Source organism: Sorex fumeus, unplaced genomic scaffold, assembly GCF_029834395.1.
Source record: "Sorex fumeus unplaced genomic scaffold, SorFum_2.1 ptg000026l, whole genome shotgun sequence".
Taxonomy (NCBI): Eukaryota; Metazoa; Chordata; class Mammalia; order Eulipotyphla; family Soricidae; genus Sorex; species Sorex fumeus.
In genome coordinates, this window is record NW_026606083.1 from 10,772,668 (window position 1) to 10,788,471 (window position 15,804).

The 15,804-nt window shown below is 56.1% G+C and overlaps 1 protein-coding gene across 15 annotated transcripts in view; it reads left to right on the plus strand.

Annotated features, from left to right (window-relative positions):
- CELF2 (CUGBP Elav-like family member 2) overlaps window positions 1-14,428 on the plus strand; it is a 638,321-nt gene extending 623,893 nt beyond the window's left edge. For 5 of the 15 annotated variants that reach the window (XM_056114747.1, XM_056114742.1, XM_056114737.1 and 2 more), the window contains 4 exons: window positions 1,657-1,788; window positions 5,965-6,162; window positions 9,368-9,511; window positions 11,719-12,158. In XM_056114747.1, the coding sequence (XP_055970722.1) occupies window positions 1,657-1,788; window positions 5,965-6,162; window positions 9,368-9,511; window positions 11,719-11,846 (602 nt within the window). In that variant the 3' untranslated portion in view covers window positions 11,847-12,158. Of the gene's footprint in view, window positions 1-1,656; window positions 1,789-5,964; window positions 6,163-9,367; window positions 9,512-11,718; window positions 12,159-13,216 lie in introns of those variants that run through there. The other 10 variants (XM_056114739.1, XM_056114735.1, XM_056114745.1 and 7 more) reach the window with 4 other exon arrangements.
- Window positions 14,429-15,804: the final 1,376 nt, after the last annotated feature.

Here is a 15,804-nt window from a genome sequence, read left to right on the forward strand (position 1 = left end):
GTGTTCCAGGGGCCTGGGGCCACTCCCAGTGATGCTTGTCCAGCAGGCCGGAGGGTTCAGTGCTTGGATAGGCCAGGCCACACTGGGGCCACGAGGCCCACACCAGGAGCCCTGGGGGTGAGGGTGCTGGGGCTGGAACCAGGCTAGCCGCATGCCAGGCACACTCCCTGCCCCAAATCTACCCCTTCTCTGTAGGCCCTCCATACAGCTGAATCCAGGGGGGGTGGGTGGCTTATTTTTCACCCCCCACTTTAACACTGTGGTATACAAATTGTTCGTGATGATTTGTTCCAGTCATTCAGTATTCCAACCGCAATCCCACCACCCCCGTCTCCTTCCTTCCACCACTGTCCCCATTTTCCCAGCCACGCACCCCCCCAGCCTGTCTCCATAGCAGGCCCACAAGAATCTATCTGATATTGTTTGTCACTACTAAGTAGCTAATGGGACAATCAAAAACTGTTTCCGTAGAGAAGATTGGTGAGGGTTGGCGTGTCTCTCCAGGGACAGGAAGTCCTTGTCTGAGGGTTTGCTGAGGTGCTGCTACAGGCCAGGCTTCTGCGTTGGTGTTCTTGTTGGCTGAGATTTGTTGGCTACTCCATTACATCCCATGGGATCTGGCGTGCTCCCGCTGGCTGTCAGCGTTGGGGAGATGGTGCTCCAGAAAATCCGTAATACTTGGTTGGGCCATCGACTGGGCAGTCCAGCAGGAGGCACAGCTGCTGGGGCTTCGTTTGAGCGGGAGTTGGGCAGCCCCCCTGCTTTGTTCCAGCGGTCTCTAGGCTGCTGGTTTGTAGGCCAGCTAAGGGATGTAGGGAATGCATCAACTGTCTTTTACAGGAGCCACACAGTTACCTGTGTGGGTTCGGGGGGGAGGGGGTGCAGGGGGGGTGCTTTCTTAGAGCCTGAAGAATTCCCTCGGGTACAGGAGAGCACCAGCCTGGCTAGGCGTACCCTAGGGGGCTGGGGCCTGAGCCACACGGAGTCCTGGGGTCCCAGCCGAGGAAGAAGCAAGAAGGAAGCCGCCCAAGTCTGCTGGTGGGCAGGCAGGCGCAGCTGTGTCCATCTCGCTCCTGGGCGGCAGCAGCCCAGCTCCAAGCTGGATTCCTAATTCTTTTCCCCCCGATGCTGATCTGGCGTCACCTCCACTCAGTTACAGATACCACCTGCCGCCACAGGGCCGCCATGGCCTGACTGCAAGTATCTCTGTGAGCCCTGTCTGCACCATCCCACCCTACTTTGCTGTAAAAATGGAAAATATGTTAAAAGCATAATATGATGTGGTGCTTGGGTGCCCCCAGGACCTGAGGGCACATGTGCCCAGGGAGGCCACAGGAGCAGCGGGTGCGCCAAAAGGACGGGAGACTTGGCACCCACACGCTTCCCTCCCACCCACTTCCACCCCACCGGGGTCCTGGCAATACCCTGGAGGGGGTGTTTGCCCACTGGGGAACGTCTGGTGTGGAGAAGACACCATACGGAAGCCACGTGGCCATCTCGCTGTCCCATCCCGGCCTCCTTTGGGTCTGGAATTTTCCAGCCTGGCCAAGGAGGCGGCTCAGAGGCCTGGGGGTCGGGGTCGGGGTCCAGAGGCTGCTCCCCGGCCACCACACACAGCACTCCGCCCTCACGCGCCTCCCCTCATCTGTTTTCCAGTGGCAGCATCGACCCCCAACTCCACAGCTGGTGCGGCCATGAACTCTCTGACCTCCCTCGGGACCCTGCAGGGTCTGGCGGGCGCCACGGTCGGGCTGAACAATATTAACGCGCTAGCAGGTACCATCCACAGTGAGTATTTGCTGCTCTGGAGGACAGCCTTCCACACACACACACACACTCACACACACACACACACACACACACACACACTCACACACACACGCAGTCAGCTGGGAGCCCCAAGGAGGACCCCTGAGGAATAGAGGAATAGTCTCTCTCTCTCTCTCTCTCCCTCCCTCCCTCCCTCCCTCCCTCCTCCCTCCCTCCTTCTCTTTCTCTCTGCCAGGAGCCCCAAGGAACACACACACACACACACACACACACACACACACAGCTGGGACCCCCGAGAACAGGCTTCCCCTCACACAGTCAGCTGGGAGCCCCAAGGGACACTGGCAGAGGTAGGCCTAGACAGCACACGCCTGGATGGGCAAGCGTAAGGGAGGCTCTGACCCCCCAGGGACGGCCATTCCGGAGCCAAGCAGGGCAGCTGGCCCAGGGACACATGTCGTCCTCAGGCACAGGGACCTCAGGAGCTTAGCTGCTCTTGCTGTCGGGGTCAGGCAGCCAGTCACTTGGTGTGTGCTTGGGGGTTCCCCTGCTTTGCTTGCCCATGGTCGGGGTGAGACTGGGGGCTCTGCCTGCCCCTTGCCCGCCTCTGAAGCTTTAAGCAGTCCAGGAAACGGGTGAGCGGTCGGGGCACCTCTCCCCTGAAGAGCAGACACCCCAAGGCTGCCCCGAGAGCTCAGAAGCAGGCCCCCCTCCACACTGGCCCAGCCTCACACCCAGGCCTTGAGGCCGCTTTCCTCGCCCAGCACCTAGTCCTTCCGCAAACCAGGACTGATCCGCTCGCCGGCCTGACGTTGTCTCAGAGCCGGGGCCCGTGGGAATGCTGTCCTCCTCAGCACACACTCAGGACTGCTGCGTGTTATCCGTCTGTCCGTCCGTCCCTCCGTCAGCTGTGTGTCTGCGTCTCCCCCCTCGTCTGCTGCACTCTGCTGGGACTTGCCCGTTACCATCCTGAGGGGCTGGAGCGGCGTAGACGCCACAGCCTGTTCCCAGGGGTTGTGTGTGGGGCGGTGTGGATCCTGGCAAGGGTGACAGGCTTCCCCCCCCCCCCACCCCACCCACCAACCCACCCCAAGGCTTTGCCCCAGGTGAGCAGAGGCATGTCTAGTTTGCAGAAGGTTCAGAGAGTGTTGGAGTTCAAGTAGCCACACCTGGCCCGAGTCAGGAAAGTATCTCACTGGAAAGTCATGCACAAACCAAACGTGCTCCCTCGGATGTGGTGACAGTCACCGCCGGCTACACGTACGTGGCCCCGATGCGTGCTACTCATCTCACAAACCAAGAGAAACCCGAGCGGGCAGTGAGCAACCGGCAGAGCCGCAACTTGACCCCACAGGAGAATGACCCCACCCGCCCCCACAGTGGGGTGTGGAGCCAGAAGCAAGCCGATGGGTGGGTTCCAGTTAACCCCCAAACTCAGCCTGGCAACCACCCTCTTCCTCCCTGGCCCCTGTAAGATCGTGACTGAGACAATGTGACAAGACGGTCGAGGGTCTGTGAGACCTTTTCTTTCCTCAGTCTACTCCCGAGTCGGGGGAGGAAGGTGGGTCCCATGTCCCCCAGATGGGAGCGCCCCTCAGGACACTTGGGAGTGGACACAAACAGGACGTAGCTGAGGAAAAACGTGGCGAGCAGCAGCCTGGGCAGAGAACCTTGGCATCCAGTCTCTGTGCCTGGAAAAGTCCCTTTTCTAAAGGCCCTCGAGGAGGAGCAAGTGAGGGTGACACCAAGCACATGCAGGAACACCCACAGTTTCACGTCACTGTGGCCCAACAAGCATGGTCCCAGGCACCAACCAGGCGCATCGGCCCTTGCACGTTGCCTGCGAGAGTTCTGGCCTGTTCCTCACCCCTTGGTCTCACCTGGCAGCCGAGGATGGGCTCGCTTCCGCCCTGGAACCCCACCCAGCAGGGTCACGACGTTCTCCTCTTCCCTTTCGTTCTTGTAATAATGCTGTGGACAGCCCAACCTCCCCCCAGAGGCCATGAGCCACGTCCACGTTTGCAGCGGAGTGTCTGTCATTTTCCTGGCGGGGGGTCTGCCTGGGAGGAACCTGCGGCACCCCCAGCCTTCCCCATCAGCATTTTGCAAGGCCCTTCCCTCGCGGAGTTGCCAAGGCATCAGCACCGTCCAGCCGTCCTCTGCCAAGCAGCCTGCGTGGGAGTTGGGCCAGCTGGCCTTGACACGAGACGCCCCGTCCTCCTGAGGGGAGCGACCTTCCAACCCGGTTGCCTCTAGACCAGCCGTTTCTGCTGCCCCACGGCCCGGATGTCATCTGGCTGTTGTGTCTGCTGCCATGTGACCGGTTACTCAGTACAGAACATCATCTCACACAGGAAGAACTCACAAGGGGTGAAAGTCAAGTTGACGGGTCCCGTCCTCCCAGATAATCACCTGCTCTGCCATGGGCGTGCTGACAACCTCAGGACCTCTAACACACTTTGGGATTTTAATCCTCTCTGCGTGGACTTTCTGCCCAGGAGCAGAGCTGGCTGGGGCTCAGGCCCACCTCAGCCTCTCTGGGCTTCTGGCCTACCTGTGTCTGTCACAGGGAAAGAGAGTGCCACGCCCTGCACACGAGGGCCACAGGAGCAGAACTCTGTGGAAGGCAGCTGGCCAGGTGTGGGGCGTGCCGGTGGGGCTGGCATAGTGAGCAGGGGGAGGCCAGGTTAGGGCTTGTGGGACTTCAGGAGGGGCCAATCCTGAGACACCCACAGGCCCTCCAGAGCAGACGCGAATGAGAAGTGCCACGCTGCCATGTCTCACACCACCAAAGGCACAGGTGTGGAGAGGTGACACGGCCCTGTCCCATCCAGCACCCGAAGGGCTGGCGGTCCCACCTGCACAGCCCGCAGCTCAGTCTAGCGCCCCCATCTGAGAGCTGGGTGCAGGACTGGGTCCCCATGCCCGGCGGGGAAGGAGCAGAGGTGCCTGGCAGCTCTGCACCTCACACTCACCCCCGCCCATACACGAATGCAGACAAAGTGGGGGAGACCGACACCCACAACAAGGAAGGGCCTGACCCCCTGGTTCATCACAAGGAGAGGAGGTGCCCGCCACCGAACAGATGAGCAGGGGGCAGAGGTGGGTCCCGGGCAGCTCACGCCCGCTCTGCCATCCTGCCATTGGGCTCTGCATGCAGCAGCTGTGGACAGAGGGCACCCTGGCCCGGGCCGTCCCCTGGGGACCCTAAAGGCAGAGCTCAGCTGTCATCCCTCCCCTCAGAAGAACGTCTGCTCTGTGCCTCCGGCCTGGCTGTCCCTGAGAGCAGGAGCGTGGGCAGAGTGGTGGGGCTGGGGGCAGCACAGACGCACATGGGCGCCCCAGCATCGATCTTCCACAGACGAGCATCTGCCGGCTCCGGGCGTCATCCCTGACCCTGCCGATGGCCCTCGGTGTCTTCACCGCGTTCTTCCAAGCGGCAGATCTGAGTGTCGGCATCAGGGAGGGGACAGGAGCCAGTGAGGGCGTCAGCGCTGCCGTTTTCCGGGCTCATCTGGAAGGTCCTACTCAGAGCTCGGTGCTCGATCTGATTCGGATTCGGGGGCAACGGGAGCAAAGTGTCATGGAGGCAGAGCATGGCCAGGGCTGAGGGGAGACCGGAAGAGGAGAGCTCTGCTGCCGTCAGCCCACACCACCATGGAAGCAGCTGCGGGTCTCTGCATCCCGGGGAAGCGGCCCCGCACGTTCCTGGCCCTGCTACCCCATCAGCCGTCCTGCTCCTGAGCACTTTGGCCCAATCCGCGAAGGAGTGCAGAGCCTCCCTGTGCAACGGTCGGGAGTCAGGGACTGAGTCTTCTTTCACCCTGTCCCTCTCAAGCAGCCCCCAAAAGAGCCCGTCCACAATGCATGTGTGCAGATGTGGCCAGCCGCACGTCTGGGCACCGAGAAGCAGCTGGCTTCTGTTCCCCGAGGGCAGTGGGACTTGCCAGTAGCACCGTGCATGGGCCTTGGGTGCCGCCTTGACTCCCCGCTATGGGTGGGGGGTGGGGGCGGGAGCCACTGACTGTGGCTGGTGCTTCCTGTCTGCATCTCATGGCGGGGGGGGGGGGGGCATTGCTGTGCGGGTGCATGCCACTTGCTGTTGTCCTTGTGTCAAAATGATCTCTGACTTCCTTTGGAAAGCACTAATGAAAAGTGCTGTTTCTCTTCTCTATTGTTGGGTTTTTTGTAAAGTTGCTCAAATGCTCTCAGGTATGGCGGCTCTGAACGGAGGACTCGGCGCCACAGGCTTGGCGAATGGCACGGCGGGCACGATGGACGCCCTCACCCAGGCCTACTCAGGGATCCAGCAGTACGCGGCAGCCGCACTGCCCACTCTGTACAGCCAGAGCCTGCTGCAGCAGCAGAGTGCGGCGGGCAGCCAGAAGGAAGGTAGGTGCCTGGCCGCCCGCAGCGAGGACCACACAGCTGACCAGGAGTCGGGCGGACACCGCTTCATCCCCACGAGCCGGGCCTCCGAAAGGAAATGGGTGGCCCACACCAGCCCCGCCCTGTGCCCCGTCCAGCCACACGCTCAGACGCTCCCATTGGCTGCCCCTCCACCCCCCACCAATCTCCTGCACACCTACCGGTCCCCTCCCGCCAGGGACACACACACGCACAAACACAGACACACACACACACACACACATTCACACACAGACACAGAAACAAACACAGAGACACACACAAACACACAGACACAGATACACACATACACACAACCATAGACTCACACACAGAGACACACACACACGCGCGCGCGCGCGCATGCTGATACCCTGCCCAGGAGACAGTTTCCAGGCATGACTACGTGTCCCATCTTTATCTGATGAAGATTCAGCCTTCTGGGGAAACAAAGTGGCCTTCTGCCTTGCTTCTCTGCTGGTCATTTCTAGATGTTCATGCCATAAACAGATTAGGGGCCAGAGAGAGAAAGTCAGGGGTGAGACATTTACCCCGCGGGTAGCTGGCCCTAGTTCCATCCTCAGTTCCACACATGGTCTCGTAAACCACCTGTGTGACCGAAACTACGCCAGCCAGACTCCATCCGCCGAGAGAACAGTACATGGGCTAGCCCAGCTCTGGGTCCGCCTGCATCTTGGGCCGCTGGAGGTGACCATCTCTGTGTCCACCCCTCAGCTGGCCTTCCGGGCCAGCCTCTGCCACATGCTGCTGCTCCCCTCGCTTCACGCGGGAAAGAAGCCAGGGTTGGCAGCTCTGCCACTGAGCCAGTTCTGCTTTCTTTCCTGGCCTTGTCCTCCCTGCATAGTTAAGAATCTGCTTCTAGCCATGTTGCCTGTTGGCCGTGCTGTTTGTCTCTAAGGGACTAATGGTTCGTAGTTTGTGAATTTGTGAATTTTCAAGGGGGCACAATTTTAACTCATGTATGACCCCCCCCCCTAAGAAAGGCTTTTCTGTTCATCAATTGCTCAAAAAAAAAATGTCTGAGGCTAGAGAGATGTATGGCAGGTGGGGCGCTGGCCTGGCGTGCAGCCGATCCGGGTTCGCTCCCTGATACCACAAATGGCCCCCAAGACCCACTAGGAGTGACCCCTCGGCACAGAGCCAAGAGTAAACCTTGAGCACCACCAGGTGTGGCTCCAAACCACCCCACCACCACAAAAAAGAAAGAAAAAAAATATGTGACTTTATGAAAATCTTGAGTTTTTTGTGAATTTAGATTTCTCTTTCCTCTGAGCCTGAAGTATGAGCGTGGAGGTTAGAAAGCGCGTAGACGCAAACGTGAAGCCACTACGCTGTGGCCGTGCAAGGCCAACCTGCACCTCAGAGATCGTGGCCACGAAGGCCACCTTGCCCGGTGCCAGGCAGAGACACGGGGGATGCTCGCAAGGAGGGTCTCCTCGAGCACCCAGAGAGGCCATGTGGCACTGAGAAGGTGGCAGCGGGTCCCCAGCCCGATGTCCTAGCCACTAACCACGCACCACTCACCCTGCCACGAACGTGCTCCAAAAATGCAAAGCCCCTTCCTAGGGAAACCGTCCCCGCGTCGAGCGAGTCAGACAGGGAGAGGAAATGAGCCACAGGCCAGCACTAAGCCGAGTCTGAACTCCCGCCTGCTCTCCTGTCCTGTGTACAGGGCTGACAGACGGAAAGGCGGCAGCCAGAGCGGGCCTTAAAGGGTCAGTATGAAGGAAAGTGAGGCCCCCTGGCTGTGCGGAGACAGTCCCCACTTGCCAGCTCTCCTCCCACCTCAGGGCATCTAGCGCTCAGGCCAGGGGCAGCCACTGAGCTGGGTGTCCCGACTCCCCCACCCCCACCTGCCCGGCTTCAACATGCAGCAGGTAAGTGCCATGCATGGTAGGCAGAGCCCATGGCATCCTGGGTTTCTGCAGGACCTCGTGCCCTGGGACAGTGGCCTAAGGGACACTCACTCGCACGTGACCACAGCTGGCGAGGGGTCCCGGAGGGTTGTACTAAAGGACGAGGAAGGAGACACCTGGGTGTCAGCCAGGGATGTAACTTGGCTGCAGGGCCTGAGCACGCCCCCCCCCCCCCCACACACACACACACACACGGCTGTAGGAAGGGTGCAGCCACACTTGGTGCCTGTGGCAGCAGGCACCATCTCATCTTGGTGTCGGAGACCCGAGGGGCTCCAGGAACAGGAGGCTGGGGCAGAGGCTCCATGTCATGGGCCATGGGCGGGCAGGGCCACTGGTGGTCCTGATAGAACGGCCCGGGGCACAGCCTATCCCCTCCGTCCACTCTTGGACGGGCACACTGGACCATCCTGTGCCCACACACGCAAGATTCCCGTCCCTGGGGACTGGGCCGGCCATTTCTGGAGGCGCTTCAGACGCGAACTGACTCCAGACTCCCACAGGGCGAGTCCCATGCCCCAGAACCACTTTTCCTCTTAGGATTTCGCGTGGAGGAAGCTTGGCCTGACTCCTCTGTCTCCGTGCCTCCCTCCCTTTGCCTCGGACCTGTGGGCAGGGCACCCACGAGTCCCACCCCATCAGGGCGTCCCCAACCCCAGCAGCCCATCCTCAGGGTCACTTCCCCTGTGCCCCGTAGGGCCTGCTTGGCTGCCAGGTACAGGGAGGGGGCGCGCAGGCTCCTGCCCCCTTCCACGACCTCCTCTTGGGCTACTGCAGGGGCCTGGTGCCCCCACACGTGTGAAACTTACTCCCCCCCCTTCCCCCAGCCTGGCCGCCTCACCAGTCATTTCTAACATGATTATCAGCCTGTGAGTAGGGACTTGGCCAATGACACCTGGATGGGTCATTAGGTACATGACTGCAAAGTATGAGCAGCGTCCCTGCTGTATCCGTTACTCCCAGTGGTTGCCATCTGCTCCAAGTGCTGGGGGACCCCAGCCTGCTGCTGCCCCAGGTCACCACAACAAACATCCCCCGTGAGCTCTGACGGGGGGGGGGGGGGGGGGGGAGGACAAGGAAGCCATCCTTCCCGAGTCTCCTCCCAAGAGTCCTTCCCAGCCAGGAACACGAGACAGGCAGGCAGCTGCGCCCATGGCGTCCAGAGAGAGGGTCTTGTCAGAAAAGTACCTGAGCAGGTGTGAGGAGCTGAGGAACCAAGGATACCTTACTCTGGTTTTTCTTTTCCTCTCTAGGTCCAGAGGGTGCAAACCTCTTTATTTACCACCTCCCACAGGAGTTTGGAGACCAGGACATTCTGCAGATGTTCATGCCTTTCGGAAATGTCATCTCTGCTAAAGTCTTCATTGACAAACAGACCAATCTGAGCAAGTGCTTTGGTATGCAACCGACGCCGCGCTAAGGCCCCACCGGTGGCCACGGGAGCAGGGATGGGAAGGAAGCCGAGACGGGCTCCCGTGGGGTGGCGTGTCCGGGTGGGCTGGCCCCTTGTCGACTGTCACATTACCCAGAAGAAGGGGGTGACTCCAATGGCAGGCTCAGGACAGACACAGAGTCCCCATGCGTGAGGCAACGCTGTCTACACCGCACTTGTCAAGTGGTTTCTGCACCTGGGAATCTGTCATGTCGAGTGACCAGCAGCTTCTGAGCCGCATGCCTGCACAGCTCTCTCCAGCACCGGGGAGAGCGGGGTCCGCAGGGTCCGGAGCCACACTCAGGCCGTTGGAGAGGCTCATGTGGGGCTGCTTGCGGGCGTTCTCAGAAGACCCCATTCTCACACCCACTTCCTCTGGACGTTCGGTGCAACCTGGCTGATTCCGAGATGGTGCTCAGAACACGCCATCTCCCCGGCATTGGTCTTCAGACCCAGGTGGTCCCCAAAGCAGCTCAGAAGCCAGAGTCTGTGTGATGGGCGTGGCCGGCTCCGGCCCAGTCACACCTCAAAGGCCAGGCCAGCAGGAGGTGGTGCCCAGCACTTAACAGTCACATTGACTCTACCTGGCCCCAAGAAAAGACAAACGGAAGCGTGGTCGGTATGAAGGAAGACGCCCAAAGGAGTGCGGGTGCACCCAGAGGTGCCAACATGTCCATCCTGGATGCCTTGCCATTGTACAGTGGGACTCGGGCGCAGGTTGCTCTGGCTTTGAGAATGCCTTCTGCTGGCCCTCTCCTGTCACTGCTCTCCTGGGGCTGTGGCAGAGGTGGGGGTGGGGGGCAGAAGTCAAGTTTTGGTCTGTCCTCGGGAACCAGCGTGGCACCATGTTCCCCAGGGGAGAAGCCGTCAATGCCCCTGGGAAGGGCCCAAGCGCCATGGAACGGAGCGGGATGGGGCGTCACTTCGGGGAGCTGCCCCAGGCCAGGCGTGAAAGGCAGATGGTCACTGTCCCCGTGGCTGACAGTGGCCAGGCCTGAGCCGGAGGCTGGAGAGGAAGTGGCCATGGTTGGCCCAGGAGAGAGCACCAACTGCCTCAGAGAGTGACCGTTCGTCCGTCCAGGCATCTCAGCATCCGGCTACTCAAGGTCTCTCCCTCAGCGGGTCACCCACTGTCCCCTCTGGACCAGGCATCCTTTCTCCAGTTCACCATCGACCCATTTCTACTCTAATCAACTTGCTGCTTTTGGATAAAAACCTGGAAGGAAAGGAGAAAATGAGAGTGAAAATCTAGGATCCAAGATCACAAGTATAAGGAATCTTTGTCTTTCTTAAACAAATGGAAACCCCCGTTTTTTGCGGTACTGCCTACCCGTGAAAAGCTTTTTCAAAAAAGCTCATTTTATTGGCTGAGAATTCTGCTTGAGGGTGATGTTTGTGTCCCTTTCTTCCTTCACTCCATGGTGAAGATATTTTTCCTTTGCTTTAAATTTTAACAGAAGATCAATGTAGCATAGGCCCTTCTGAACAGCTGACGTTCAGGGGTGAAACAATCAGCGGAACAACTTCTGTCCAACACCCAGGATGAGTAGGGCCTGCCCACGCCTGGCCGGGGATCAGCACCAATCGTGTGTGCCCCATGCATCCACACCACCGCCCAGTGACTGACCGTGTGGCCAGGACATGGCAGAGCCTGCCCTCCCTGCCTGTCGGTGGTGAGCACTGAGACAGAGCGGGAACTCTGCCAGGATGGATGCCAACCCTGAGCACAGTTGAGTCCGAGGGACACACGCCAACAAACTCTGGCCTGCTGAGTTCACTGGGCCTCAAATGTGGAAGTTGAGATGAGGAGAAAGGGTGTCTCGGCATCTCCCAGCTGCTCCATCCCAGCTCTAGAATGGACCACGTCAAGGGTTAAATTACCCTACCATCCACTCACTACATGACCCCAGTCCCATGAGCTCAAGGGCCACTGACAGGAAGTGGGGGTGGGGAGCGGCAGACCTGGGATCTGGCCTGGGGGCTGCAGTCTGGGACCCGAGAGCCCCTGGGCGGGGGGAGGGGACCTCCACCCTGGAGTGTGCCCACTGAGGGGTGCAACTCGAACCCCAGCTTCGGGGCAGGCCTGGGGTCCGTGGGGTGTGCGGGGCCAGCACACGCCTGTGGCAGCGCTGGCCTCTGGTGACGCGGCCGCCTCCCCCGTGTGTCTTCCAGGCTTCGTCAGCTACGACAATCCAGTGTCTGCGCAAGCGGCCATCCAGGCAATGAACGGCTTCCAGATCGGCATGAAACGCTTGAAGGTCCAGCTGAAGCGCTCCAAAAATGACAGCAAACCTTACTGACCTAACCCCCGAGGCTCCCTGCTCTTACTTTAGCTTTCTTAGGGTAAGTCCCGCGAGCCGGCCTGTTCCCGACAGGAGAGGCAGAGGAGGACCGCATGGCCAACTTACCGAGAGACGGTTATTTTTACAATAAGGCCTCCACAACCCCCACCCCACCCAGTTCGCCATAATTAAACTTGGGCTACCCAGTTTCTGTTGAGGACACCCCTCCAGTCCTGCCACTGTATTCTCCTTGGTTTTGCAAATCGAATCTCCTTTGACCTTTTTCTGTTCAGTTTGGTTTTGGATTTTGTGGGTTTGGGTTTTTTTTTTTATTTTGCTTTTTTTTTTTAAGGAAAAAAACACAAATAAATGCCATCTTGAGAATTTAAAAGGCAAACAAAGGCAAATGTGCGCTGTGCCAAGGGCACTGCCTGGAGAAGGCACCCCTCCTGCGGGCGCCCACCCCCAGGAGGGGCTGGCTCTGAGGCGGCACCGGCGGTGGCCTAGGGGGACAGGGAAGCCAGGAGAAGCACTTAACACGAGACAAGACGTCTTTCCACTACATCCGGTTCCTTTGATTAAGCAGGATTTTATTTTAGGGTTCAAAGAAACATGACATTTATTGGTCAGATTATTACACTGGTTGTCTATTTTGTTAGTTTTATTTTAGTTTTTAGAAAGGATTAATGTAAAAAAAAAAGATTTAGAGATCTGTTTCTTAAAGTTACAGGGTTTAAAATAAAATAAAATGAGTGAAAATACTTGATGTTTCTTGAAAGATAAATTTAATAATAAATAAATACTACATAAATAATACATAAAAAAGAAAGCCACAGGCCTGTAAATTTTATTTGTAAAAAAAGCATTTCTATTTTTGTACAAAATTTTTACTGCCTCAGAAATAATGGAAGTTATTTATTGCCTATTGTTAACTTATTGGGAACCTGAAGAGCAGTTCTCTGTGCTAGCGAGATTCTTTTGAAGTAGTCTCTGGAGGAAGCGTTCTAGGAATGGGCTTTTTCTTCGCCGTGGAACCCTAGGCCTGCAGCTCATGCTCTCCCTCTCGTTGTTTGTATGTCTGATGCTCCGTGCGTTGACGTCCATGACCTAGTTTACAGTCTGACCCTCCCCGTTTGTCACCTCTCGTTGGAACTGGACCCTCCCCTGTCCTCTGCTGCCCCGACCCCGTGCCCAGAGCACCTGGAATCCATCCCCCTCCCTCTCGGATGGATTCGGGGGTCCCCGTGCTGTGGTTAAGACTGTCAGGAATGCAAATGACGTGGACGGCCGCGGTGGCAGGCCCTGGGTTTGCATTGGCCGCCCGGAGGGTGATGGTGGCTGCCCTCGGCTCCTGTGTAACTCTCGACTCTCCCTTGTTTTCTCCCTAGACATCTTCATGCCCGTTAGTTCACCGTTTGCCTAGCATGTCCCTGTGGCGTCTCAAACAGTTTCATCGTCCCGTCATTGTTTCTGATGTCTTTCTGACCTCACATCATACTCGGTTCTCCTACTGACCTTTGATCTAGTTTGACCTTTGAGATTTGCATGTGACCTCATCTAGCTCTGAATTCTGGGAAGTCAATGTGAAAAAAACAAACATTGCTGCATTCATGCAAGACTGAAAGTTATTATTAGACAAATTAACTATAGGAAAAAAAACCTGTGGCAAAAATGTTTCTTTCTTCTTTTTTTTTTTTCTTTTCATAAAACAGACTTGAAAGTATTATACAGGGATTGGCATTCTTCCCGACTGGTGACAACAGCAATATGCACCCAGGGGCACAGAATGTTGGTTTCTAACAGACTACTTCCAAAACAGTTTGAGAAAAAAAACTGTCTGATTTTAAGTCTCTAGAGGTCTGTAATAGTTTTTACATTTTTCAGGCAGTGTAAAGTTTTTTGATAAGGCCATTTTAGGTGGCTCACTTTCTCATTAAGATATATATATAGAACCACTTTTTGTAGATTAGTATAAGAAAAATATTTACCCTGTTTTGGGGCAAATGCTACCTATTTGTGTCACCTTTTGCTGAACTGACTCACAGTTAGACAATCCATGGTTTGACGCACATGAAATTCCCTATATTTTATACTGTTTCAATGTACAGGAGAAGGGTTACTGTAAACTGTTCCGTTGGTGCTTCTGTGAATTCAGTTGTGGTTTCATCATGAGTCTTATGGTCTTAATGTTCTTTGTTGATAAGACAAGTTTAGAATTGGTTTTCTTAATACAAAAAAAAAAGAATTTAAAAAAAAGTTGTTTGCTTAAAAATAAATTTCATGTGAGGGGGAAAAAAAAAACACCTATTCCAGAATAAGTTTTGTGTTGGCTTGTAAAGCATTGATGTCATTTTTTTTTAAATTGTGAACTATTTAGATGTGTTTGTGTTCAGCAAAATGTGATTTTTTTTTCTTTTAAAGAAAAAAGTGAAAATCTATAGTGCCAAACTCCAAAGGTACTTCCTTCCTAGCGCTCCAGTGTGTTTCTTGTGAGAAGTAATTTGATAACATGGGTATTTTATTATGTGTTTTGTATAAATCCCTAATATTTAAAAAACAAAAAACAAACAAAAAAAAGGTTATAAAGTTTGTTAACTTGCTATCCTGTGGTCTTGTTGCCTGAAACTGTTATTGTTTGTTATTTCTCGATGATGTTTTTTGTAAGACATTGTACAAGTGCCCATGTCTCACTTTTTTAAACGCTCTGCACACGAGGCCGCTCCCGCAGCCTCACTCTGTACTTTCTTCATGACACGTGGAAACCTCTAAGGTGAGAAAGTTTTGAACTTTTAACCCTTTCTACCCAGAGCTCTCTGAAATGTTGATAACTTTTTATACTGTCATCATTTTAGTTTGTTTTGGGGCGTTTCAAATTTGGACTTTTTTTTCGGCATATACCATTCTTTGAGTGCATACTACTTTCTTCTTATCCTTTGGATGAGATTCAAAAGGAAAAAAAACCAACAGATTTGAAGGGGGGATAAATAAGTACACTTTTTTTTTTAATATTGATTCTTTCTGATCATTTTTTTACAAACAAATTCTCAGCGTGCTGCTGGACCCTGGCCTCAGTTTTAACTCTTGGCGGTCCCCGGGGCAGGCAGGACCTTCGGAGCGAGGGGCACCACCTAATCCGGAGCCCCTGCGTCCGTGGGCCGCCAGTTCAGGGACTGCCCAGGCACAGTCTTGGGGAGGTCCACTTCTGTTTCTTTGGTCCCGAATGACGTTTCCCACCAGCCCTGCGGACGCCCATGAGTGAGCAAGGGTCGGGGCTAGGCGCTGGGCTCCCTCCCTGCCTTTCTTTTCTCAATGGAATGCATTTAAATGGGACTGCTCCGCCCTGCGGATCTCTGTCCTCAGTCACAGTTGCTGACCAAATACCTAGCACCAGTTCCTGCTGCCACTTTGACAAGTGCCATGTCTACTCCTTTGATGTCACTCCACGTGAGCACATCTCCCGCCGCCTGACCCAGCACAGTGTCACCCCTTCAGCCCCTGCCAGGCGCCTCTAGGTGGCTTGTCCCCACTGCTGGCAGCCTCACCTGCCCCTCTCCCCACCCACTACCAGTCAGGTTTGATGCGTGTGGATGGGAAGGACCAGCCTCTATAACGATGCAAAAAATAAAACACACACACACACACACACACACACGCACACATGCACACACGCACACACGCACGTTTCCTTCCCACAGCACATGCACTGCTAATGAAACGCTCTGTTTTCTCCTCACACTCGCGTGTTTACTACTGCTGGGGCCTTCCGTCACCCTCTGCAGGCTGCGCTGTCCTTCCCGCAGCGTGGGCCGGGAACAGAGGTCACCGCACACAGCCCTCCTCTTCGCCACGGGGTGGTGGGCGAAGACACAAGAGCACATCCTTGGAATCTCTCCGTCTAGCGGTTACACGTGCATCTCCAGAACTTGGTTCCCATCTCTCCACGGGCACCCCCATCCCCTGGCATGTCCCCCAGAGG